Raw genomic sequence first — 25,384 nt, 5'->3', positions numbered from 1 at the left:
GAGAACCAATTAGTGGATATGATGATGAGGAAGAAGTCCAAGCAACGACGAATTGATAACCACATGTTCGGCCCATTTCTGTTATTTATAGCTACTACAGCACCCATATTTATTTATTCCATTTTCATCTTCTTTACTCTGCAATATCGATTAATATACAATAAGAAATAAAGAAAAGCATGTAGGTCGTCTTCTAAAGAACGAATGTATGTGTATTGTGTGTATGTATATGTACAAGATTTTAGACTTGATTCATTAATTCACCACTTGTAAAATGGAGATACTGGCCCTCTTAAACTCTGGCCTGTCAAGAATGATTTCACAGGTTTGTTGTTCTTCCTTGCATTTTCCTCATGTTTCAAACGTTTTAAGGTCTGGTTTGTCTTGAGAAGGAACCTCACACTCACAAAGCGCTGCACAATAATTCCAGATCGTCCTCTTCCCTTGCACTCGACTCTTTTGAGAGGAGAACCATCAAAGTGAACCCATGACTCCGCAACATATATCTTATTAGGGTCGTATTTCATACTCTCGGCATCCTTGAGACCCCTCTCAAGCATTTCTGCTAGTTCTCTAGCCACTTTTTTCTGCATAAAGTGTAGCTGTGTGATGGCTTTTTTTAATGGAAGGTTTTTCAATGCTCTAAGAACCGGGTTGGTCTTCTTCACGGAAGACTTCATCCTCCATGATCTCAAATAAATAGATGGCTCCAATGCTTCTATCACCTCTCTTGTGAGCTTCATACTGTATAAACTACCATCTGGTAGCTTAATCCTGTCCCCATTCTTGAAGAATCCATTCTTTTTGACGTTATCGAGATAGAGGCGTCTCTTTAGTGGGCTCAACAATGAATTCACCGTCTTGTATGGCTTTGGATGTAAATATTCCTGAAGCTTTTTATCATCTTTTGGTGCAACATAGCTGATTTCACCTGGTGTTGTATCTTCAAGCTCGTCTTTCTCACTCTTTGGCTTTTCTTTAACCAGCTGATCCTTGGTCGAAACATTTGGTGTTAAGGATCCAAATAGTGACGACGACGAATCAGATTCCTCTTCTTTTTTTGTTGTCTCTACTTTCTTATCATTAATCTTCGCTTCACTGGCATAAGTTCTCACGCTTTGTAATATTATTGGCAATCTTGATAGTCTCGTCAGATTTTGACTGAAAGGCACAAAGCATCCAGCTCTGCCAATTAACCGCACCGATTTGGTGGCCTGCTTCAGTATCCCAAGCATATAATGTTCAGTCTATGTGCAAATTTGCCACCGGGAAATATAATGGTGATCACTGATCAAAAATATAACTTACAATGTTAAGATTACGCAAGTTCATGAACCGAAGGAGATAGCTTTTTCTGTTTCTCACGCTTTTTGCTCCCTCCTCGCTCTCGAAAAATTTCCCCATCCCCTACGCATGGTGAGAAGCATTTGCCGTTTTGGTGCAAGGATTCATTTTCTAGCTTTTTCATTACTATTCGAGTATTACGCAATCTTTCTGCTTGGTGCGGAAATGGCACCGTCCGAAAGCAAGTCTAAATTTCGGCTCCAATTGTTAGCCTCTTAGTTGCTGATTGTATTTGGAAGCATCCTAGGATATTTTGATTCTGAGTATCCATAACACGCTCATACATAAATAGTGAACACCGATTTCCTGTATTCGCACAATTTATGTTTGCACATTATGTTGTTATATCTGCAACCCAGAATTTCGCTATGCTGAGCAAGAAAAGTTATTGTTCCATCGTTAATATTTCCCACCAATTCGCACTCGCCCTATTATTACTTCTACGTATATTATTCAAATAATAGTTGGTATCTATACCGTAGTGGTGGAATTTCACGTTATCAATGAGGATATATTCCTCCCGATAGCATTGTATTTCTTCATCATATATTATTATTATGAAAGGAAATGTGCTTGGGGTAGGGTTTTCTATCGCAAAATCTGGGGTTTCAAAGAATTCAGTAAAGACAATCTAAGTATAAACGGCGATGCTACACGTATTTTCGGCTTTGTTCCCTTTGTTACAATCTAAATTTTTCTGTCCTTATTTTTAATCTCAACTTTCTTAAAAGCATGCTAGAATGACGTATTTTTAAATACGCAAAGGCACCACGCCGAATTGCTACAACCTATTTATTATATTTTAGAAGTCTTACACATTCATTGGCTTATCGGCATTCCCTTGATTTATTATTATTATTATTTTTTTTTTGTGCTGTGTTTGCCTCTCAAGATTAAGAAGATCCTATCCTCTCTGTGGAAAGGGTTCGGTTCCATTTCTTAGGAACTATGTAATTCAATTGGATTCATTTGAAATGGAATGCCGAATATAAGCATTTATTACTAGCATAGTAATGTTTGTACAGTACAGTGTAAATAATATCCGCAGTGAGATGTGATGTGCCTACATTTTGAAAGCCGTAATTTTGTGCCTACATTTACCGTAAGTGGAGTGCTATTATCCGCATTGAGCAGGCCTTTTTAAATTAATTGTTCAATTACTGTTGCTAGATGGTAGTGCCTGATTCTCGCTATTTACACACATATTGGCACCCCCATGCAAGCCTTTATTTATTCAATGCCAGCTTTTATTTGCTTGTTTTTAGTTTCTGGCCCACTCACTGCCTTAAGCTTTTCTTTTTTCGTTTTTTATATTAGCCGTTACTTAATTTCAAGCGAGTGATTCATCTGGCCCCCCGCTACGTTATCTACTTAATTATTAAATAATTTACGCACATTTCTGATTTTGATTTTGCAAACTCCTTTCAGCAGAGTAGTCCCCCATATAACCTCCTGATTTACATAATGTACATCTTTTCCCTTCAATCTTTTGTTCTTCTTGTTTCACTTCTAATTCTCGTCTCCTTTCATCACTCTTCTATTTTCGTTCCTATTCCCAGTCTCTTCTTGTCAATCTCGTCTCGTAAGCCCGCAATATTCCTTTCTATCTTCTGATTGCACTGGCTGCTTTTAAAACCGCCACAATATTCATCAAATCTGCTCATCCAGTATATTTCTATCTTGTTTTTGTTGATAGACCGTCATGGGTTTAGTCTATGCAGAAAATTTTCAGGTTTCACCTTCTTCACCTCGAAGTTCATTTCGGATCCCTAGAACCAGGCCAACCTCAATAAATGGATCGGTTTCCGACTGTTCAGGATACACACCCCGGAAGTTGGCCATTCTACCCGAATCTAAGTGTACTTCTGAGCAGAATGCATGCTCACCGCCAACTCAAAATCCATTGATAACTGCAGCTGTTGCTCTTCCTCCAATTACAACTTTTGGGGCTGCCTCGCCGTCTTTTCCCGCCATTGAATCCTCTATACTTGGGGACGAGCAAACTAAATCATTTCCGCTTCCAGCAGTGGACTATTCGGCAGGCATAAGTGATCCAAATAGTCAGGATCTAACAGATCGTCCCAATATTCTTCGCTGCAACGGGTGCCACAACCAGATTTCTCTTAACAAATTTGTGATCTCGACTAACTTTTACGGCAATTATGGGCCAGCATTGTTTGTTTCGGATGTTCTTAATGTCAAGTTATCAGACGATAAGAGTTTCCAGCGGATGAGGACTGGCCGTTATGTTGTTAAAACTATATATTGCCGTCAATGTCAGACGAATATAGGCTGGAAATATCTGTTCAGTGAGGAGGATGGTGAGAAGTACAAAGAGGGCCGCTTTGTCATTGAGCGGACTCAATTGGAAGAAGTTCCGTACTGAGCCTTATGCATGTCCGCATCTTCTTTTTTTAGTTTCATCGTTTTATTTATCTTTCGCTTTATTTTGGGAATTGTTTATTTATTTTATGCTACTTCTTTTGGTATAGGTTGCCACTAAGGATGGTGGTAGCTTGAAATATTGGTTTAAGGTTTTTCTTCGGTTTATTTCTGTTTATTTCTTTCTTCATTATTCATGAGATCTGCTGTGTCGTTAACTTAATCGAAATCCTGGATATATATCTGGTAGCTATGGAATTCTTTAAAAAGGGGCCTAGAAAAGGGATATTTTCCCTTACCGATATTCCGGATTAGGAAGTCGGGATTACACTTTCAGGCGTTTCACCCAAAATGCCAGAGTCGAACTTCATACAGGAAAACCATACAATGTAGTTTTGGATCGGAGTCATTATCATGGTACAAACGCATATATAGAATATATCAAAGCGGGAAAAAGAAGTGAAAATGGGAATTCGGAATACAGGATCAAAAGAATGGCAAAGTAGGCAATAACAGAAGAAGCATTCCAAACGTGGGGAGTAAGATAAGAAGAGTAAAGCAAGAAAAAAAAATGCGAACCAAGGATCTCAATAGTAAACTAACCAAGTATCACACTGGAACATCGATGATATTGATAGTAAAAAAAAAAAAAAAAGCAAAGCGAAATATTCCCACTCACACGTACAATCCTATCCTGTCTTGTCACAAAGTCATTCATCATTAAGTTTGAATCACAACGTATCAATATCGTCAAAGTCAGAAGAGAAATTACTACTACTGCTGCGATCTGTGCTTGTGTTGGCGCCTAATGAGCTTGAAGATGATCTACTGGAGCCATTTCCATTGGTGTCTTTGCTCGAATGTAATTCTGAGCTGGCCCTGTTTGGATTTTGATCTCTCCCTTCAGAGTCCGAGCTGCCGTCACTAGAACTTTTCGTAGGCCGTATACTTCTAATCTTTCCACCTGCGATCTTGAAAGAAGCCAAAGTATCAGCAACAACAGGAGTGCCAGATTTTTCGAAGTTGCTTGTTTCACTTTCCTCATACACCACTGGCAATGTTTGGCACATGTTATTCACATTTTTGCGTGGAGGTGGAGGTGCCGGGGCAAACGGGGACTTTTTTAATGCCGTTAGCGTCGTTAAATCGCCCGCTGTACTATCCGCACTTGTAACTATAGGAACAGCTGGAGAATAGTCATGAGTCCGATCCACATCAAACGTGCCATAAGCTCCCCTGCGGCCGTTTTTCTCGTCATCCGAGAAGTCTCCATTCTTCTCCTCCGTGAGATCCCTCGTTGAGTCTGTACGGCTAAATCTGCGCTTTCCCCGGAAGAAAAAGAACCATATTCCAGCCAACAGAGCCATAATCACGCCGACGGTACATCCGATGGCAATTCCAGCCACCGAAGCACGGGTAAGTCCCTTCTTTGAACTGTTCATGAGCGAATCGGGGACGTAATCACTATGCAAGTTGCGGAAATCGGCCAAGTCCGTCGTAATTACCGCCGGGTGAGTGAAACTTGCAGATGACGAGGCCGCCGGAATTTCTAGAAATGCCGTCGTTGTTATCGGCACCTCCACGTTGAAAGTGGTCAGCGAGTCCGTCACATAAAACGGCTGGGTGTATTCTATGCGTGTTGAATAGTACGGCGTGCCGGCCGACATATAATCCGGATAGATGGTGGTTAGTTCGACTGAGTATTCAGTAGAGGACAAGTACATGGTTGAAGATGGCGAGGTTCTATTTGAAATGGTCCTAGATGAGGCCCGGGTAGGGGTAGCCGATGAGGATGGCCGCCTTGATTTGGAAAGCGAGGAGTTTGATGCACCACTTGCTTCAACACTAGTATAAATGGGCAAGGTCGCCGGCGACCTTGTGGTGGTTTCAGTAATGGTATCTCCGGTACCTGCGACGTACTGAATGACAATAGTTTCGTAGTCGGATGAGGTAGTTGAAATTTGCGTGGTGGTCGAAGTTGTCGAGCTTGTAACTGTAAGAATATCGCTGGACCCGGTTGAATTAGTAGAGCTGGAAATTTCCGAAGAGCTTCCATCTGAAGTTCCACTGGGCTGCGTGGTTGATGAGAGGTATGAAAACTGGTCGAGCGAGCTCGAATTGGTCGAAATATAGTACCCACCCTGTGATACTAGTGAATCCAATAAAAGTGAAAGTTCTGCACTGTCCGTTGGTAATGCTGATAACATAGTGGTCTGCGTCACAAACACGGTCGCTAAGTGCTCGTTGGCACTGCTGGACAAACTTGCAACCGTTTGCAACGACTCTGTGGATCCCCTGTCCATGTTAAGTGTAGTTGTAGCGGGACCCTGATCAGTTTGAGATTCTGAAAATGTATCAGTAGTCAAAGATACGTCCCTGGCATGAAGTGGGTGCCTGTGTATATGATGTAATGCCATTAGCAAGGAAAAACGCGGCGCAGTTCAAGCGGGGCAGGTCTAAGTATCAGCTGCAATATTTAAGTTGTGGGCAAAAAGTAGTGGGTCTAATAATTCGTCACTGTAGCGTCACTTATTTATTATATGCGACACGCTCAAGTGCGATCTAGAAGCGAATGTTATAGCGCGAGAATCGGCTGTTTGAAAAACGAATGTAAAGCAGTTGGTGTAGTGCTGTCACAGCAGAATGATATTCTTTTGCTATCTAAATTGTATTAATTGTAAGCTTGAAGTGTGAAATTATGGTTGTGAACTGTTTCTAATGCCATGAGTGAGAAGCACCTGTTCATTGATCTCTCTTCTACCAAAAAAAAAAAAAAAAAAAAAAAAAAAAAAATCCGTGGTCCCGAAAGTACGTAAGCATCATCTCGATAGAAAAATTATATATATTATCGCAGACCAAAATGCTTTCCCAGGAAGTCATCTAAAAAAATCTTTTAACGGACTTCTTTTTTTAGAAGGTACTTAATTTTTTCTTTGTAGTTGAATCACAACAGAAATACAAAATGCAAATCGCCATAGATAGATTGGGATTTAAAATTCACGGGTATTGTCTGGTGAAATAATAACATGAGTGAGAACTTAATAAGATTAAAGAATAATGAATTCAGCAAATTGGGCTCATAGCTCTTTTTTTATTCATTCCGATCGTCGTGCGGCGGCGGATTGCACCCTCTCGTTCCTATTTAGGGCCCAAAGGATCAAAGAACAGAAAAATATAAACATTGATCCATCGCTCCGTGGATTCATTTCTCTGTACATTATTGAACCCAGTCGATTTCCCAAGTATACGGTTCGTTTTCTTTCCTTTATGCATTTTCATCACTTGTTAAATCATGCCCCCTACATTGTAATGTAGTGCTTCTTGCTGGTCTGATTAGAAGATTTTTTTTTTTTTTTTTTTTTTTTTGCTTGTTCAAACACGGTTAATTCGTAAAGCTACTTTAACTTTGCTTTGTCCTACTACAGATCGTCCAAAAATAAAACCAGCGCGTTTTTTTTTTTTTCGAAGATTTTTTAACCTTTCCTATTATTAACATTATTTAGGCTCCTTGCCCACCCGCAGCGGTTATTGTTTTCACGCTTTTAATTAATTTTATACGTGAATTTTATACGTTTGAACTGGTCGGCCTACGATTCGTTTACTACACGAGAAGTTTAGGTCCGAGAGAGCGAGTTTCTTCTCTTCAAATTGCTATTATTTCAATATAATGATGCCAGAGATCAAACTTGTCGCCAAGGCTACTGCATATCACCTTTCTTCTTTATGATGTCGATAAATTGCACAATTTCACACATTTCATTACGCAAATGATAGCTGTTTGTTATTTCAACAGCACCTGAAATATATTACCGTCATCAACGCTAACGCTGTCCGATTTTAATGATTTCTCTGCCCTTTTTATTGAATATATGCTTTCTTTGGTGATGCCTTGCTCGGAATTCACCTTGGGACCATCAATAATTTCCATGGTGACGTTTTGCCCATCAATAGAGCATTTCCGGTTAAATTTGCATATAAGTTGCTGTATCTGATTCTCCTTCATATATGCTATCGAATTGTGATGTCCCCGCTTCTGTCTGTTTTTTGCCATTGCGAGGAGATCTTTCATTGGCGATGTAACTGTGGCCGTCTCTTCCCATAAACGTCGGTAAGCCCTTGCTACCAATGCCAGACACAGTTCTGTCTCTATCTGATTTGATTCTCGTCTTTGGTATTGGAGCCACCTCTCGTAAGCGACGGCAATATTGTAGTAGCACATTCCTCTGAGACCTTCAATACTTGAGCCGACAGAGTTTGTTATCACTGTTAGCTTAACTACATCAAAACTCTCCGGATCTTTTGCTTGATACGCTTGAAGAAGTGCATTTGCTATTATTTGCATCGGCCATGACTTCCAGGAAACGCCTTGCTGAATGCTTTTTGTCAGTATATGCTTTATTTCCTCTATGTTGTTCGAATCAATACAACTGGTATCCAAGCCCGTTGAAATCTCTTGAAGAATCTCTAACTGATGACAATTTGCAACTTGTCGAACCTCTCCGTCTTTAACTGTTCCCCCTAGCAGAATCCAGATCAGCTTCCTGTAACTGTCCCAAGTGTTTACAACCGAAAATTTGTTATTACACTTAGCACACGTTACTGTTTCTTTTTGCAGATGAGAAGCATCCGTATATTCAAAGAATGTCTTCAAATTAAACATTCTGCTTTTGTTTTCCTTCCTGCAAAGTGGACAAACCACAGGAATCCATTCCTCGCCATTATGCACAGAGCTGTTGCACATTGCACATTGGCATCTAAAAAAAAAGCTACTACTTAAAATTCTTTGCCGAATATCGACCGGAATTGTGACAGGACAGTAGCTGAAAAATAGTTCCTTATCAGAGCCAATATGGTTAATACTATGAAGACAAACTTCTTTACCATCCATCCAACCAAGGGAACAATTTCTATCGTAACAACTGTGATTAATTAATGCTATAACCGGATCAAACATAAGTCCTATATTCTCATCATAACTATTGCTCATTGTCACGGCATTTACAATAATGAGTAAAATGCACTTAAAAACACCCTTCATGTCTGGATCGCCACCGATTACTTTCTTCATTGTTAGTCCAATGTAGCTTTTGATCTGTTCAAAAAGCTCAACATGAATATTTTCTAATATTGTGCCTCCGAGAAACCACCCAAGAAAGATCCTAAAATGTGAACTGAGATTCCTGCACAACGTAAGCATTTCATTGTTGGTTGAGAGCAGATGCAGCAACTTTAATGCACTTAATGTGATGATATCGCATTGCTTATCTCGGATAAGTTCACACTCAACATTATGAAACCCACATTCATCTTTCTCTTTGCATTCAAAACTGCAGTATGATCTTGTTTGACATTTTTGACAAGTATATCCCTTAGTATGAATGTATGAAAAGCAGTAGGAACAGTTTGTTTCATTGCTAGGATCTGTTATCTGCATGAAAGGTGTAAATTTGAAAATGAGATCTTTGTTGTATATTTTTGCCCCCTGTTTTACAAAAAGGCCTCTTGCAGAGTCATCCTTGTTTTTTGAACCATGTAGCTCTAAGAAACATTTCTTTGAATCTAGGTAATTCTTTACAATCCTTTCAAAATTCTCTTGTTTTGTTTCCCCAGTAATTGAGTGGGATACGTTTGCCAGCTGTTTCCGGAACTCTTCCGAGGTTTGCATTCTAAAAGTCTTGGTTTCTGCTTTTTTATAAAAACCAGAGAATTACTATTTTATATAAGTATAATGTTACCATATATTAATATACAACTTTATGGTATCAATTTTTGTCTTGTACTAAAAACTAAAATTTGATGTATCCCTTCACCTTTTTTTTCTTCTTCCTAAAAATTCCCATTATGGAAGAATAAAATAACATTCGGTGCTCTTTAGTAATAGTTACCTGGTTGATCCTGCCAGTAGTCATATGCTTGTCTCAAAGATTAAGCCATGCATGTCTAAGTATAAGCAATTATACAGTGAAACTGCGAATGGCTCATTAAATCAGTTATCGTTTATTTGATAGTTCATTACTACATGGATAACCGTGGTATGTGATGATCTCTAATCCAGTTTTACTGTGTGGTCTATATCCTTTCCCCAGTCCAAATTGTATGGGCCTATATTTTCCCCATAATCTAAGTCCATAAATGATACTATTGAAAACAAACAAAATAGAGTAAAAGGCCATGGAAAAAAAAAAGTAGTATGCACTTGTTTCATTTATGTTCACCAATTTCAGCGTTGCAAAGATAAGATATCAATATCTTTACATAGCTTATCATTTTTTTTTAGATAGCCACCGAGCAGCCCAATAAAGTTCAAGAACTCGGTAGCCCAACAATTTATATCCCACCATTCGGAAACATGAATATCAGAACTCTGCATGTTGTTTCCAGCTTTGTAAAATAGTGCTCTCATTATTGATGTGATGGATCCACTTGCACAAAGAAGATACTCTTTAGGATCGGTATCCTCAAAATTGCAAAGCGACCTAAATAAAAGGCTACTTAAATTCCTAATAACGTATGTTCTAACCGCTTTGGAATTTTCAGACGGTAAATTCAAGAGCTGTAATTCTTTAAAGGAATACGTGACATCGTTGCAAAAAAATGAGGACATTCTTTCCTTTAGTTTGTCTGATAATAGTGGTTCTCGAGTGATGACTCTTTTTTTATTTAAGGATTTCCACTCCTTAAACATATCGACTCTAACAGAAGGATCTGACATGGATAAGCTCAGCTTGGATGCGTTGTTTATCACTCGAACTAGTGAAGAAATCAAGCCAACAAAAATTTTAATTGATGCCAACTTCTGTAATTTAATACATGGCAAAATCTTCATTTTCTCCACGCAAATTATCAAATTTGAGTCCAGCTTAAATATTTGTTTTCTGACTGCTAGAGGAACGTCCTGAAAAACTGTCTTTGACAGTAGCATGATACTATGGGCGTATAAATCATCATCACATCGTGCAACAAATGATGTAACCATTTTGTGATGGGTCGGATTGTCTATATAGGCAAAACACTTGGCGCTCACCTTATTATTGAGGTCAAAGTGCGAAAGCTCATCAAATAAAGACTTCATTTGAATGAATCTCAAATGTTTAAATGTAGAAAGGCAGAATTTAACGTACACCTGAGCGAACTCTCGGAACAAGTTGACCTCATCTTCTGATTTTTCACCTGCAAATTCTTGCACAAGTTCATCTACAGACAACTCAAAAGGTGGAGAACAATTCGTTAGACGGCCTAGAACGTTTAGATCAAAGCTCAAATCACAAATTTCGCCGGAGGTACTTTTGCTTATTAAGCCATGCACATTCTCATTAAAGGACTGGGATACCCGAAGTTTGCCCTCAACAAAATCCATCGAATCGAAATAATCATTTTCGCTTTCATCCTTCAGCTCAAGCCCGCAATAATGATATCTGCTCGTGCCACGAATGCCTAATCTTCGAGTGGTGACATTTGGAAAGCACATTCGCACAAGCTTTCCAAATGAAGCGTTACACATTGGATTTATATCAAACTGGTGGCAAACCATGATATACTTGTTGTACACTCTATTACGGGGGCAGACAGCTGTTTTCTTGATCTTGACCGAGCGAAAAAGAACCACCATGGCGAATAGCTGATGCTGCTTCTTAACCTTGGTCGCCAAATGCCTTATCTGCCTTGAATTTAGATTGCAATTTTCCGGCTTTGATAAGTCTTTCATGTTGGCGTTCTCCTTCTTGATTGCATCGGCAAGACTCTCAATGCTCTCGGATTTGGCCTTTTCCTCGGCCATATAGACAAGATATGAGCTGTCATTTTTACGCTCACAGCATGCATTTAGTACACTTAGTTGGGTCCCTCCCGTCAGGGGCCTACTCTGGTCTTCTGTTGTACCGTACACGCTTGTTCTATTCAAAGCGCTACCACCAGTGTTTACAAATTTGGAAATATTGCTAGGAGACGCAGCCAGCCGCGAACCCAGGCACTTTTCTTCCTTAATTTGATAGCCACCTGGGCCCTGAGACAGCATGTTGGGAGCAGAAGGAACAATTGCTGAATCTGGTTGCATGGACTTGCTGCTCCCCATTTGTAAAGAGGCATTCCAGTCAAAGCGTGAACATGTAGCCTGTCTCTTTTTCAATGGAGCATCATCTGCTGCCATGTACTTCTGCCGTGACTGCTGTGATGAATCACGGTATTCCTGGCCACTCTGGTTTTGCTGGTAGCTGATAGGAGCCTGTTCTAACGCCTGGCAACTGAATTGGTACTGACCGGCAACCTGGAAAGATTGGCCTTGTGAAGTGGCCCCTGAGGGGCATTCCATTTCAGGCGGCTGCCCGTTAAGTCTTGTAGTCCTATTTTGCACAAATCCGGAAGCCAAATCATCAAGTTGTGGGTGATGAACGCGACCCGGGTCCAAAATCGGCATCTGAGTCCTCTGCGGGTCGTTCGACGCGACTGCTTCAACCGCCAAAGTCTGCCCCTGTGTCATGGGCTGCGGTGTGGGCCCAAGGCCCGGATCAACCCACTGTGTAGACCGTGGGCAAGTGCGCCGTGGAAAAATTGGGGATGCGGAAATATTAGAAGGTGAGCAATAGGTTTGGTGTGAGGTGATTTGCTGATTATCCTGTGGCGAGTGCTCATCCGCTGGATACTCGCGAGCTACGCCGTGTATTGCCAAGTATGCCCCACCGTAATCCGTTTGGTAGCCCGTGAAAGTGCCCTGAATTCCTGGTTCAGTTTTGGGATGTTGATTATCCATTCTAATCGAAAAGCTTGGTGTACTCACGTCCCCACTGGAGCGCATAATCGAAATTTCTAATATACGCAAAGTTGGGGCAATAAAGATTGTAGATGAGCTGAAATCAAAGGCACACCCAAGATCTTCATAGACCTGAAACGGTGGGATAGCGATGGATGTTGCGATATTCAATTACAATTCAAGAATAATTATATATACCCACAGGAATTTTTTTTACTAGCGAAACAAGCACTAGATACAAAATCCCGTTTACGCACAGACTCACGCACGCACACACTGACAGGAAAAAAAGAAAAGCAAGGAAGAACGCGAGTATTTCAAGTCTGAAATGAATTATGCATGGCTTTGTCCGTCGATCTGAGGGCAAATCAATTAAATAACATATGCTCGACCAATTAGGGAACTTTTTGAAGCCAAGCGGTCAACCACTTTGGGTCACTACACGTTTGATTTCGATATAGGACACCCACCGTCCAATAATATTTGCATACAATATTCAAAGAGCCTAGAGCCGCTTTTTTTTTGGCGTGGATTAACGCCAAGATACGCTGATTGTTCGGATTCCGCATTGGTCCAGTTACGCTGCTTCTGACTTTTAGACACAGCGCTAAGCAATAATAGCCGGTTTTAAATCTCCCCCTGTGTATACATGAATGTTTGTAATCACGGATTTGGCCGCCCTGCTTCTATTTTATTTTTTTTCTATGCATTTATTAATTTATTGTCTGTAAATAAGTTTTTTTTTTTTTTTTTCAGCCCTCCAATGCACACATTTACGCCGCCCGTCTTGTATTGCAATCTGGAAGTTGTCATCCAAAAATTTGTGTGCTGTAAATCTGTACATTACCGTGTGCAGAAAAGCCCTGTCTGCGTTAGGCATTTAATATGCGTCAAACTCACCAAAAAAATTCCTATTGTTTTCTCTTTCTTGCTCTCTTACACTGCCCCATTTCTTATTTCTTCATATGTCACTTGTATGCTCGTTAAAGATATCATAAAAAAATTCTTCAAAGCTCCTGAAGTTGGTCACATCCGGAATTATAATATCATTATCCCCTGCCAGAACGTCAGCATCGCCGGATTCTGGTTGCTCTTCTAACAGCATAGAATCAAGCGGTCTTGTCTTTCCATACTTTGGAGACACATTTGCAGATCTTACATTTTGTAATGCACCATTTCGGTCCAATGAACTGTCAGTATCGCATTGCTTTAATTGCAGACCCTTTTTTGTACCTTCAAAGTGTAACGATGACCTCCGACGTTTTTCCCTTACTAAGGCAGGAAGATCTTCCACCGATAAATGTCTCTGTTGCTGACTATCTCTTCTTTTTATGTGTCTCTTTCTAATGTACGTCTCTGTAATTGATCCACTTCCAACAAAGCTGGCTGCTTCCTCATACTTGAGCTTTTCATGATTATTTGCCAGCTCAACCAATTTCCGGACTAACCCGGCTATACTCTCGGTCGCAACATTAATCCCTTCTCCGGCCTTATTTAGGTGCCAGTACACTTTGGAGATAGCGCTAAGAGATGCTTTCTGCTTTTTCATGTTCATACTCTCCCGAAAATCAAACAAGCTGACACACGCATACACTATCTCGCAGAACAAGAATAGAGGGGATCCTTTTATAGAATCCTTTGGTAAACTTAAAAATAGCTTAATAATGCAGAAAGAATACTTGCATGCCTGCTCGCGGGCTACAGATACATCTCGAGCGGAATTTTTCAAGGATTCGTTTTTCCCTCCTTTACTTTTATTTCTGCTTCCGTCTCCATGATATTTCATAAGCTGAAGAGCCAAAACAACATGTGCAAAGTAGTACGATAACTGTAATCCATGTGTGACGTCCTTCGACATGATTTTACCCCAATTATGGTACCACTCCTCTAAATCATCGAAAAGATATGTGTGTGCACCTTTTTCATCATTTTTACCTGTATGTGGGTCAATAGAAATCGCACAGCCACTCATAATTTTATCAATATCAACACATAGTGTCCAATACAGTTCAAGCTCTGCTACCTTTATTGCATCTCCTATTGTAGCATTTGGATACTGCAAGATTAATTTGTGCAAATGAACATACGACGCATTGATCACGGTTGGTCTACCATAACCAATTGCACATTGGTAATGACTGCAGCAGGATGCATTAAAAATGCGCAAATGAAATATATCATCATCAGTAAAAAATCCATTGGAAGCCCTTTCGTATATGCTTTTCAGATCTAGGGAAATAATGCAATGGTTAAAACAGGAAGATGAAATAGTCCATCCATCAAAGCTATCCACCAAAATCTCATCCGCCAGAGTATAATTCTTGTCATTCTTGCTACCTCCAGCTAGACTAATTGTGGCCCTCCCACCCCTTCGAGTGATACCATACAATGCAACATACAAAAGAGCCTCTATATCGTGATCTGAGCGTGGAACAGAAACAAGAATATTCGTGATGATAGATTTTGCTATCGGATAAAGTAATTTTTCCTCAACAGAATATTTGTTCTCCATATCAAAGGCCATGGCCAGCATTACATACACGCAAGCATTTACAGGATGGTGAAAAACGTATTCCCTATCTATCTCGCTTATGCCTCCAGGAATAATCCAATAGTGGGCCGTTTCCAAAAATGTTTTCGATAGTAATAAGCAAAGAGACTCATTTTCCATGTAGAAGTTTAAAAAGTTGCTTAGCGACTGCATAAGAGCATCGGACCGGGTTGGGGATTTCCTCGGTAAACTAGAGTGTATCTGGTTCATCACATTCATGGGTGAAAAGTCATTGTATCTTGGAAGAATAGGATGAAGATCAGACTTATTTGAAATACTCCTACTCAAACTTGATACCGATTCAGATTCCTGGTCTATTTTGCCCTTGTTTCGTGACAGTATCTATAACCTTGTCTATTTTTTCATTCAAATATTCATAATTCTTTTGTATTTGAAATAATTGCTTTTCCAACAGAGATCCATCCAATTGATGACACTCTTTATTAGAGTCCAAATTTAATTTTCCCAAATTGCAATTTAAATGAAGACGCTCGCATCTATAGCATGAGGTGGTTAATGGATTAACAGCACACTTTGTCTTTAGTTTTCGGCAATTTTTGCAAGAAAAGATGTGCCTTTTCTTTCTTTTCTTCGCAATACCCAATTCTACTAAATTATCATTAGCATTACTTGTACTTTTTCTGGGGTCCAAAGTCTTCCGATTATGATTTTCCTTCGACAACGAAACTTGAGGTGTAACCATTTGTTTACATTGAGAAGAGCCTTCCAAAAAAGTATTAGATTTGTCTGCTTTCTGTCTTTCATTGGTGCCAGCTAGCACATCCCCTTTCTTAAATAGATCCGAAAGAAGATGGTCATTGCCCGTCTTGTTTGTTTTAACAATAAAACGTTGTTTTTCTGCTTTCTCTTCTGACATTTTCAGCTAACTTTTCTGCGCTTGTTTTGTAGTTGAGGGTATGCTTCGAAATTGTAAATAAATTATTGTTATGCTATAAATCATAGCAACACGTAATACAGCATTCTCCTTTCAGTGCAAATCTGTGACCATGGTTTCATGTGTTGTTTGTGCATTTGATAAGTAATTATTTCAGATAAGCAGTAAGTGCGATCAAGTTTCTCGCTTCGTTTTTTTTTTTTTTTTTTTTGAGATAACGACGCTCTAAAAATTACATCAAGATGTCCATGATCACTAGAATTCCCATTCATCACCGATCGTGAAATGTACTTGCATCTGGTTTTATTTGTTATATACTTTTATTTATATTTTTTTAAGTTCATAGTTAATGTGAGCAATTAAAATGGATTAGATGTTTACTGTGCGTAAAGAAAAAGGCACTTGTCTTATGTGTGTTTCACGTATGAATTGATCAACTAACTTGAAATTTCAACAGCTGCCATAATTGTCAAGCATGCAACAAATATACTGAGAAGCCCTCTTGTGTCACCAAATGAATGGGTTGCAACACTTGTGGAATCATGCACATTGTGTACACCTCTTCCTTTGTCGGAAGTTTTGGCATTATTTCTACCGGTGCTTGTTCCAGTACGTTCACCATCCTCATCAATATGAATCACTTCAGTGAATTCTGAGTTTCCGGACCCACATTCAATTTTCCCACCCCTAACAACGTCACTAACCTCTTTGTCAATCCATTTTTGACAATCGAAGGAGCTGGAAGAGGATTTCATTATTGCGCTTCCTTTTACAATCTTGAGTCTTTTAAAGCTGCTGTCATTAATATCACCTTCAAATTCAATGGCACCACCAACTGATTTCAAGGCTGGGAAGAAGTTGATTTCCTTTAAATTATTGTTTTTGATGATCATCAAGCCTCCACCCACTTCAACTAATGAGCTGAAGTCGGCATTCTCAAGTTTCTTGTTGTTTATCATACTCAAAGTGGACCCAATTGATTTAAGTTTAGGAAGACTTAATGTATCGAATTTATTCTCAATGAATTCGGCTGAAGACTGGACTACTTGCAAGCCCCCAAGATCTAAGTTCTTTGTATCCTTGATCATAGCAACTTTGACCCAGCCTAACTCTGGAAACGCAACTTCTAAGTTCCTAGCATTTGCTGCAATAATTAATTCGTCCGTTATTTCTTTTACTGACGACTCGATCCTTTCCAAGAACCTATTATTGTCAATTCTGAGTGTCTTGAGTGTGTCCACGTTAAAGCCTCCAAATCCCGTGAGTGAAGTATCAGACATTATAATGGAGTTGATTTTTTTAATACCTTTGTTCAGACCGACCGAACTTAAAATTGGAAGAACTTTCCATTCAAGGGTGTCCACTGATTCTAACTTTGGGAAAGAGGCCGATGTAAGCGAAGTCAAAGTGCTGAGTGTAAAAGATCCATCAATTGATTCCAATTCAGGGGCTTCTATTCTCATAACTTGGCTTGCATTAGATATCTTGAGATCTCCCTTAATTTGTCTAATTGAACCAAGTTCTAGAAGCTCGTTATCATATCCATGAATATTGATACTGCCCGAAATTGTTTGACAGTCACTGATTTTTTTGATGTCACCCGAAGAGCTAATTTCGTATTGTGGTTTAAAGCATTTTGGCATGATGTTTTCTTCAGAACTTTTGTCTGAAGAATCCTGTGATAGTGTTGTTGATAAGCATAAAGTTGAAAAAGCTATAAAGTAGCGGACGAACTTCATTCTGTAATGTGTCTGCCTTATAGCTGGATTTACTGTTATAGAGTTATAGTTTCACAAAAAACGTAATTGAGTTTGTTAGCATAAGAATATAAGACTGATTGACCTGATCCGTCCTTGTCTTATGTAATGCTTTTTTTTTTTTTGCTAATCCTTCGGCGCTTAAATTGGGAATTCAAATGGCATCACCTTTCCTAGTTCAGTAAGCAAAAAGGTTGCCTACAAGAGTGTTGAAACGTATTTATTTGCAGTATGTACCATTGCATTCATTGGTTTCGTTGTACTACTTCTCCGTTCCTTGGTGTTTGAATGTATATAAAATATATTTTTGGCCTTCACTATTATCCTTCCGTTTATTTTGAAGATATATTCGTAACTCCGGCAATGTTCCAATCAGGTGCCAGTTGTCGATCGGTCTTGAAAAAAAAAATAATGATAATCGTCGGAAATACGAAACATATACACAGCTTAAAAAATGAAGAAAAACGAGTTGATATATATTCTTCTTGTTATCTTTCTTAAAAAATACTAATAATACAACACAATTCTTTATAAGTAGAAGAAGCGGTTTACAATTTTGTTAAAGGTTTATAATTATGGCTGGAAAAGCAATTGTTGGCCTTATTGTCGGTTCCTTCCGAACACACGGAAATACCGAAGGAATAGCATCATGGGTTCAGTACTATGTTAAAAGTTTATATCCTGATATCACACTCAAGGTCTACACACCAGTGTCCCCAATTAATTTGATGAGCGAACCCATTGATCCTGTCGTTCCGATGAAAATTAGCTCACCGGAACAATATGTTAACCCGATAGTTCGATCATGGGCCAAAGCGGTACAGGAATGTAACGCTTACGTGATCCTTACTCCAGAATATAATCACTCATATAGCGGTCACTTAAAGGTGATGTTCGACCATATATACAACGAATTCCGTGGAAAGCCGGGAACCTTATTAACTTTTTCTGGTCATGGCGCAGAAAAATCGTACGAGGAGTTGACGAATCTCACACTTAAATTTGGTGTCAAAATTACTGGTGGAATGCATTTTAGTATTCCAATGGAATATGTCGTTTCAAACAAGAGGATTGTCCCAAATTTTGATCCGAACTCTTCGCAAGATTCTTTTCTCAAAAAATTGACACCAAGCCTTGTCTCGGAGCTTGAAAAGACTCTCGATTCTCTCTGATACCAATGAAAGGTACGACGTCTGTATTATCGACTCGTATGGGTTGTCTTTTATTTGCAAAACTTTTTAGTTTGAAGTTCTTGCCTCATCAAGGCAAGCGATGCTCTACATAGACCATGCTTTTAAATCATTATAGTTTGTGGTTAGTCCCGATTACAGCCAGTTCTCTGACAAAGGAATTTGGGCGAAACATGTAGCCTTGTAGATCATAATGCGAAATTCTCCTAAATGTCCGGCTGTTAAATTGGAACAGCCATAAATTAAGCGTACTCCTCCTGTAATGAAATAATTTACATAATATATATATATATATATATTTTTTTACCCTCTTGTCATGTTAAGGTCAGCTAGCTGGGTAGCAATAGTTTCTCTCATCGAGGAGTCGGCACACCAAATAAATTTAAATTTTTATTGGTTGTGTCTGTGTCGGTTAAATTCGTCGCAAGGATGTTCTGCTTTTTTTTATTTTTTTTTTTGAGAAAGTACTCTTTTCCTTGCACAATTCAAATAGCTTTCCAAAATCGTTATAAGATCTAACTTTGTCTGATAACAATTTGATGCAGAATTCTTTTGCACACGATCTCTAAAGGTTCAGAAATAGGAATTGTACGGGAGAAAACTTTTTAGAAAATTCAGTGTACTTATCAATCTAAACCTTTAGGAAAACTAAAGTTCTTAGAAGTCAACTTCAAGTCACCGCAATAGCTCTTTCAAGTCTTCTGTTCTCGTTATATTTCTGATTATCGCTAACCAATAGTGACTCTCTTTCAACTTCCGGTGGCCCATAAAGATCTTAATAGCGATTTAGTGTCATTCTGCACTAACTTTTGTTGACTTTTGAAATAGAACGTTATCTAAGATGGCTCGCGACCCAGACCAATGGCTTGAGGACATTAAAAATTGCAAGTACCTTCCAGAAAGTGATATGAAGGTACTTTGCGAAAGGGTGAAGGATCTTCTTATGGAAGAGTCAAACATTCAGCCAGTGAAATCTCCCGTCACTGTTTGCGGAGATATTCATGGTCAGTTTCACGATCTTTTAGAACTTTTTAAAATAGCTGGAGGTTTCCCATCGGACTCTAACATGAGTACTAATTATGTGTTTCTGGGCGATTATGTAGACCGGGGATACTTCTCTTTAGAAACATTTACTTTGATGATGATACTAAAGGTGAAGTATCCTGAGCATATAACGCTAGTGCGCGGTAATCATGAATCAAGACAGATCACACAAGTTTACGGTTTCTATGAAGAATGTTTAACAAAATACGGATCCACGATGGTGTGGAAATATTGCTGTCAAGTCTTTGATTTTCTTACTTTAAGTGCAGTCATTGATGGCCGGATATTATGTATTCATGGAGGATTATCGCCAGAGATCCGCATGCTGGACCAAATTCGTGTTCTTTCTCGGGCCCAGGAGGTTCCTCATGAAGGAGGATTCTGTGATTTAGTGTGGTCTGATCCAGATAATGTCGACACGTGGGCAATCTCACCGAGAGGAGCCGGTTGGCTATTTGGTGCCAAGGTTGCAAGGGAATTCAATCACATAAATAATTTGCAGTTGATAGCGAGAGCCCATCAACTAGTTATGGAAGGTTTTAGGTATCATTTTCCAGATAAAGACGTTGTGACAGTTTGGTCGGCACCAAATTATTGTTATCGATGTGGTAATGTTGCCAGCGTTATGAAAGTGGATGATCACTTGGATGTTAATTTCCAAATATTTTCAGCAGTTCCGGATGATACTCTAATGATGAATCCATCGAAGACTCAGAAGAATAATAATGAATACTTTTTATGATTTTCGTTAATACATATCTGCAAAAAAGCATCCATCTTTTGTCATTACACGGATGTGTGTATTATATTTGTGTCTTTTTTGAAATTCAAATATCATCATAATGTTTTTATTTCAAAACCGTAATTATATCTTTTGATCAGTTATGTTTTTAGAAGATATTGATGATCGAATTTGTTTCTCGCACGACATTATAGAGTTGAATAACGTTTTTTTCCTCTCAATTATTTTCTATAACTATAAGGACACTTCGATTTATTATTATGCGTGTTTTGCTTATTCTGTTTTGTTTAATGTGTTGCTAATATGATTCACTGTTGTGCTTATCAAATCCGGCATACCTCCGGAGTAGTAATCCAAATTTTCGAGAACTTTTCTTCTGGCATCCTTACACCGGTAAAGCACCTTGCACATTTTTCCTTTGTTTACGGCCTAATTTTATTCTACGTCCGATAGTCTTTATTGTAAAATCATAAGTATTGATCAGATGTATGGATAATTTCTATACAGGAATTTAAAAGATAACATGAGTTATGAGTGCAGTCCTAATGAATATCCAAAGTATAGGCCTAATAATATGGTGAGGGTGCCAATTAAAGTGCCTTGGAAGCGTCGTTTAGAAACACTTGTTGTGATGGTACACTCAACATCACTTATTTTGTTCACGTTTCTATACTTTTTTCTTTGGTGCTTTCCTATATTGTGGCCAGTCATGATAATCTACACAGTTTTCTTTTATTTATTTGATCGTACACCCGTTAATGGACGATCACCTTCAAGGTATTCCAGCTTTATACGGAACCTCGGCATTTATCGATATCTTTCTTCATATTTTCCCATAACTTTGCACAAGACGGTAGAATTGAAACCGACATTTTTAAATAAGCCAGTTGAGAAATATGTTTATGATACGTCTTTACGTTATATACTGCCTGAAATGCTCCTAAGCGTTCTCTCAAGGCTGCATATAATTCAAAAAAAGCCAAAGATGATCCAAGAAAGAGTTAGGACTGGTCCTAAGTATATTTTTGGATATCATCCACATGGAATTATTGCGATGGGTGTCACTGGTGGCTTTACCATGGAAGGGGCTGGTATCAGTAACTTTCTTCCGGGAATTCGTTGTTTTGTGAGTACCTTGATAAATCAGTTTAGACTTCCTTTTTACCGGGATTACCTTATGAGTCTTGGTGTGACAAGCGTTACAAAACAAAATTTAAAGGCAATTCTAAAGCAGGACTACAGTGTCTTGATAGTCGTTGGTGGTGCCGAGGAAAGTCTTTATTCTAGGCCAGGACTCAATAGCATTGTTTTAAACAGAAGAAAAGGATTTATCAAATTAGCCCTTGAGATGTGTGGAAGTTCTGACCATCCTATAACAGAATCGGCTGATGATGATATTTCCCTTGTTCCTGTTTATGGTTTTGGAGAAAATAATATTTATGACGTTTACTATACAAATGGTGAGCCGACAAATGAAAACGATGGTTATTTAAGACGCTTTTTGAAGTTTTTACAACTATGGTTGAAGCGAAGAAGTGGTTTTACTCTTCCGGTGGTCATTTCACGTGGTCTATTTAATTATGACTTCGGCTTTCTTCCTTTTCGGCGCCCTATAAACGTCGTTTTCGGCCGTCCTATTCCGGTCAAACGACTTTTCGGAAGAAAACCCGGTGATGCTGTAACTGATAAGGAAGTTCTGTATTACCACAAACTTTATGTGCAAAATTTGATAGCCTTATTTGAAGAAAATAAAGAGAAGTACCTTGCGAAATGGGATAAAAGTCTCAACATTGTTGAGTGACATATGCATAACTGGGTGTTCTCCCTTTGATATGATCAATCCGCTCTGTTCAACTTTTTGTACGCGGTTCTGTAACATACTATCTTTCCTCTTTTTTTTTTTCTTTCTTTCTTTGTTACATTTTCTATAATGGTACTTATCATCTGTTGTGCTTTTTTCCCCATCCAATCCGTTTCGCTATATAAAATGAAGAAGTCCATTAGCAACAAAGCAAAGGACTGCTGCTTTCGATCGTCTGAAAGTTGGCGTTTGCGGAGGCATGTATAAATATTACTGGTAGCTGGGATCTTCTCGAATATTTTCTTGAGCTTTTCTCGACGAACAGTTTCTAAATAAATAATGTATATTAGCTTGTCCTTTAAATTTATTCATTTGTACCATAAAGATTGGTGTTATGGTGTAATTTTAATGCCCGATGTCACACTGAGAACCAACCTTCTTTTTGTTCCATTTGACAATGCCAATGTTCACTCTTTTTTCTATGGTCCTTTTGTTTTACAAATAATCATTTCAACACATACAACCGTATTATTATTTTCCAATGTTCTCTTCTCTCCGGTTCTAGCGTTGTTTGACGGTGGGCATTTGTTGAACTTTTGTTCTACCATCCATTTGGTCATGAAAATAGTCGCGTCAATCGACAATAAATATTTTCCAAAAAAAAAAAAAATTTATTCTTTCATGTAGTTTTCCTATGCAAGAAATATAGAGTCTCGTCACGTACTTTTAAAAGCATCAAATCCAAGTTTCTTAATATATCGTAGATACATTTTGGTAAAACGTCTAATATTCGCGTTCCTTGCCTATCTATTTAAGTCTTGCTTTTTACGCACGAAGTTAAAGAAAAGGTATTACGAAACATTCAGATTTTGGCATCATCATTTATTGGCGTAAAGTGCTATCATTTATATTGGAATTAAAATGGAAATATGGGGTTAAAGATGGATGTCCGTAATGGCGTTGTTAATCAGGCAGGTGTGTCAAAAGGACGGACACATACATGCTTATCAAAAGTGTCATGGAAGAAGAAGGTGGAAACGTTATGCATTTTTCTTCATTGCAGTAGTATCCTTTTATTGCCTTGGTTATACTTTTTCATGTGGACTATTCCATGCTCTTGGCCATTCTTAATATTCTATACAATTCATGAGTATATCTTTGACAAATCACTTATCACTGGAGAGTGTATCAATAAGAAAAGTGGGTGGCTTTGTCGATCATCGTATTATAAACATATGTGCGATTATTTCCCGATAAGAATCCATAAAACGGTTGAATTAAAGCCAACATTCAAACAAATTACTGTAAAACGATATCGCTACCCACGCATCCTTCGTTTTTTGCCGAGCACTCTTTTAAAGTGGTTTGAAAGGACCCACCTTGTTGCAAAGAATCCTGAAATAAAGGTCTCCAAACAACGATCGGGTCCAAGGTATATTTTTGGCTATCATCCCCATGGTATCATTGCATTTGGTATTTGCGGTGCTTTCATGGGTGATGGCTTAGGAACCACTACAATCTTCCCAGGTATCGAATGTTTTTTGCTGACACTTGCCAGTCAATTTATGTTACCTTTCTACAGAAACTACCTAACTGCTTCCGGTGTTGGATTGGTTACAAAGCAGGGTATACAGGCTTTATTGGACCGTGATAGAAGTGTTGCAATTGTAATCGGTGGTGCCTCGGAAAGCTTGTTATCGCATCCAGGATCGAACTCACTAATATTGAATCGAAGAAAGGGGTTCATTCGTTTAGCGCTCGAGATGACTGGTACTGGTACGTACTGCAAAGCCCATCCAACAGACACAGATATATGCTTAGTTCCTGTCTATGGTTTTGGTGAAACAGATGTCTATAATTCGTATGATCCTAAGAATCATATTGAAAAGGGTCTTCATTATAATTTGTTTATTTCTTATTTATCCCGAGCACTTCATGCTCTTCAGGAAAAAATTAAGAGTGGATTTGGTTTTACTCTCCCATTTTTTTGGTCAAGAGGGATTTTTAATTATGATTTTGGATTACTTCCGAATCGCAGTCCTATCAATGTCGTTGTCGGAAAGCCAATATGTGTGAAAAGATTATTTGGAAATGTTCCCGGTGATCCTGTAACTGACCAGGAAGTCGACCATTATCACAAAATTTATGTTAGATCCTTACTTAGCCTTTTCCAAAAAAATGAAGCAAAGTATCTACAATCAAAGCACTGTAACATTGAAGTTGTTGGATGACTGGTCTTTACCCAAAATATGTAAACCTTGTGTGGTATACATACCTAGTTTACCTTTCATATGTATAAGAAAGCTTATTTTAAAGAAAWTTTTTATAAACCTGGTTTTTTATTTTATTATGTATGAATTAAATACCAGTTGAGAGACACTATTCGCTAATAGACGTAAAAATTCACATGTACTCACGTATTCCTCAACAAGAGTTTTCTTAGCGGACAATAAACAATTGTCTGATCCTTCCTTAAAAAAAATACACCTGTTAGAATACTTTCGAAAAGTCAAATTATTGAATAATAAAAAATTATTATGCGCGAGCCCGGAATCGAACTGGGGGCTCATCGATGGCAACGGTGAATTTTACCACTAAACCACTCGCGCATCTACAGGGTTTTTGTAAATGGTCGGACTGAAGGTAACAAAATATTATTTTCAATAACCTGAAGTATAAGGATTCTTTAGATGATTACCAAATCCGTCTAAAGATATATAATAGATTATGTCGGAGTTAAGAGAGACCTTATGAGTTACTCCCGGGCTTTAGCTATCAAACTCCTTCTTTAATAGAACTAATAAGAACCTAGCAGTCGGGGAGATTCAGACAATTGTAAGGTCGGTTACCTAAGTGGGTGGATATAAATGTACCAAGTGGTCTGTGTGATAATGTTAATGCCTTTAACATTCTAACAATTGTGTATGTATCA

At 38.6% G+C, this 25,384-nt stretch overlaps 10 protein-coding genes and 1 non-coding gene across 11 annotated transcripts; 5 read left to right on the top strand and 6 right to left on the bottom strand.

The window, feature by feature from the left end:
- Positions 1 to 260: 260 nt before the first annotated feature.
- Positions 261 to 1,235, bottom strand: BRETT_001472 (uncharacterized protein; the record flags this gene model as incomplete). The annotated part of the gene is made up of 1 exon (XM_041280023.1): positions 261 to 1,235. One exon carries the CDS (start codon positions 1,233 to 1,235, stop codon positions 261 to 263), a length of 975 nt encoding a protein of 324 aa, XP_041134525.1.
- A 1,811-nt stretch (positions 1,236 to 3,046) lies between these two features.
- On the top strand, positions 3,047 to 3,730 carry BRETT_001471 (uncharacterized protein; the record flags this gene model as incomplete). Its single annotated transcript, XM_041280022.1, has 1 exon — positions 3,047 to 3,730. One exon carries the CDS (start codon positions 3,047 to 3,049, stop codon positions 3,728 to 3,730), a length of 684 nt encoding a protein of 227 aa, XP_041134524.1.
- Positions 3,731 to 4,457: 727 nt separating this feature from the next.
- On the bottom strand, positions 4,458 to 6,143 carry BRETT_001470 (uncharacterized protein; the record flags this gene model as incomplete). The annotated part of the gene is made up of 1 exon (XM_041280021.1): positions 4,458 to 6,143. One exon carries the CDS (start codon positions 6,141 to 6,143, stop codon positions 4,458 to 4,460), a length of 1,686 nt encoding a protein of 561 aa, XP_041134523.1.
- Positions 6,144 to 7,507: 1,364 nt separating this feature from the next.
- BRETT_001469 (uncharacterized protein) lies at positions 7,508 to 8,794 on the bottom strand (the record flags this gene model as incomplete). The annotated part of the gene is made up of 1 exon (XM_041280020.1): positions 7,508 to 8,794. One exon carries the CDS (start codon positions 8,792 to 8,794, stop codon positions 7,508 to 7,510), a length of 1,287 nt encoding a protein of 428 aa, XP_041134522.1.
- A 1,152-nt stretch (positions 8,795 to 9,946) lies between these two features.
- BRETT_001468 (uncharacterized protein) lies at positions 9,947 to 15,900 on the bottom strand (the record flags this gene model as incomplete). The annotated part of the gene is made up of 3 exons (XM_041280019.1): positions 9,947 to 12,604; positions 13,503 to 15,347; positions 15,373 to 15,900. The coding sequence occupies 3 exons, from the start codon at positions 15,898 to 15,900 to the stop codon at positions 9,947 to 9,949; spliced, it is 5,031 nt and encodes a 1,676-aa protein (XP_041134521.1).
- A 455-nt stretch (positions 15,901 to 16,355) lies between these two features.
- BRETT_001467 (uncharacterized protein) lies at positions 16,356 to 17,657 on the bottom strand (the record flags this gene model as incomplete). The annotated part of the gene is made up of 1 exon (XM_041280018.1): positions 16,356 to 17,657. The coding sequence occupies one exon, from the start codon at positions 17,655 to 17,657 to the stop codon at positions 16,356 to 16,358; it is 1,302 nt and encodes a 433-aa protein (XP_041134520.1).
- A 593-nt stretch (positions 17,658 to 18,250) lies between these two features.
- BRETT_001466 (uncharacterized protein) lies at positions 18,251 to 18,847 on the top strand (the record flags this gene model as incomplete). Its single annotated transcript, XM_041280017.1, has 1 exon — positions 18,251 to 18,847. The coding sequence occupies one exon, from the start codon at positions 18,251 to 18,253 to the stop codon at positions 18,845 to 18,847; it is 597 nt and encodes a 198-aa protein (XP_041134519.1).
- Positions 18,848 to 19,706: 859 nt separating this feature from the next.
- On the top strand, positions 19,707 to 20,651 carry SIT4 (sporulation-induced protein; the record flags this gene model as incomplete). The annotated part of the gene is made up of 1 exon (XM_041280016.1): positions 19,707 to 20,651. The coding sequence occupies one exon, from the start codon at positions 19,707 to 19,709 to the stop codon at positions 20,649 to 20,651; it is 945 nt and encodes a 314-aa protein (XP_041134518.1).
- A 985-nt stretch (positions 20,652 to 21,636) lies between these two features.
- BRETT_001464 (uncharacterized protein) lies at positions 21,637 to 22,452 on the top strand (the record flags this gene model as incomplete). Its single annotated transcript, XM_041280015.1, has 1 exon — positions 21,637 to 22,452. One exon carries the CDS (start codon positions 21,637 to 21,639, stop codon positions 22,450 to 22,452), a length of 816 nt encoding a protein of 271 aa, XP_041134517.1.
- A 1,235-nt stretch (positions 22,453 to 23,687) lies between these two features.
- Positions 23,688 to 24,683, top strand: BRETT_001463 (uncharacterized protein; the record flags this gene model as incomplete). Its single annotated transcript, XM_041280014.1, has 1 exon — positions 23,688 to 24,683. The coding sequence occupies one exon, from the start codon at positions 23,688 to 23,690 to the stop codon at positions 24,681 to 24,683; it is 996 nt and encodes a 331-aa protein (XP_041134516.1).
- A 307-nt stretch (positions 24,684 to 24,990) lies between these two features.
- Positions 24,991 to 25,061, bottom strand: BRETT_001462. The gene has a single exon. It is a non-coding gene; the product is annotated as a tRNA-Gly (tRNA).
- Between the last annotated feature and the right edge of the window lie 323 nt (positions 25,062 to 25,384).

The sequence above is a fragment of the Brettanomyces bruxellensis genome, chromosome 1, assembly GCF_011074885.1.
Source record: "Brettanomyces bruxellensis chromosome 1, complete sequence".
Taxonomy (NCBI): Eukaryota; Fungi; Ascomycota; class Pichiomycetes; order Pichiales; family Pichiaceae; genus Brettanomyces; species Brettanomyces bruxellensis.
Note: the sequence above shows the minus strand (reverse complement) of the source record. Positions and strands in the feature narration are given on the sequence as shown.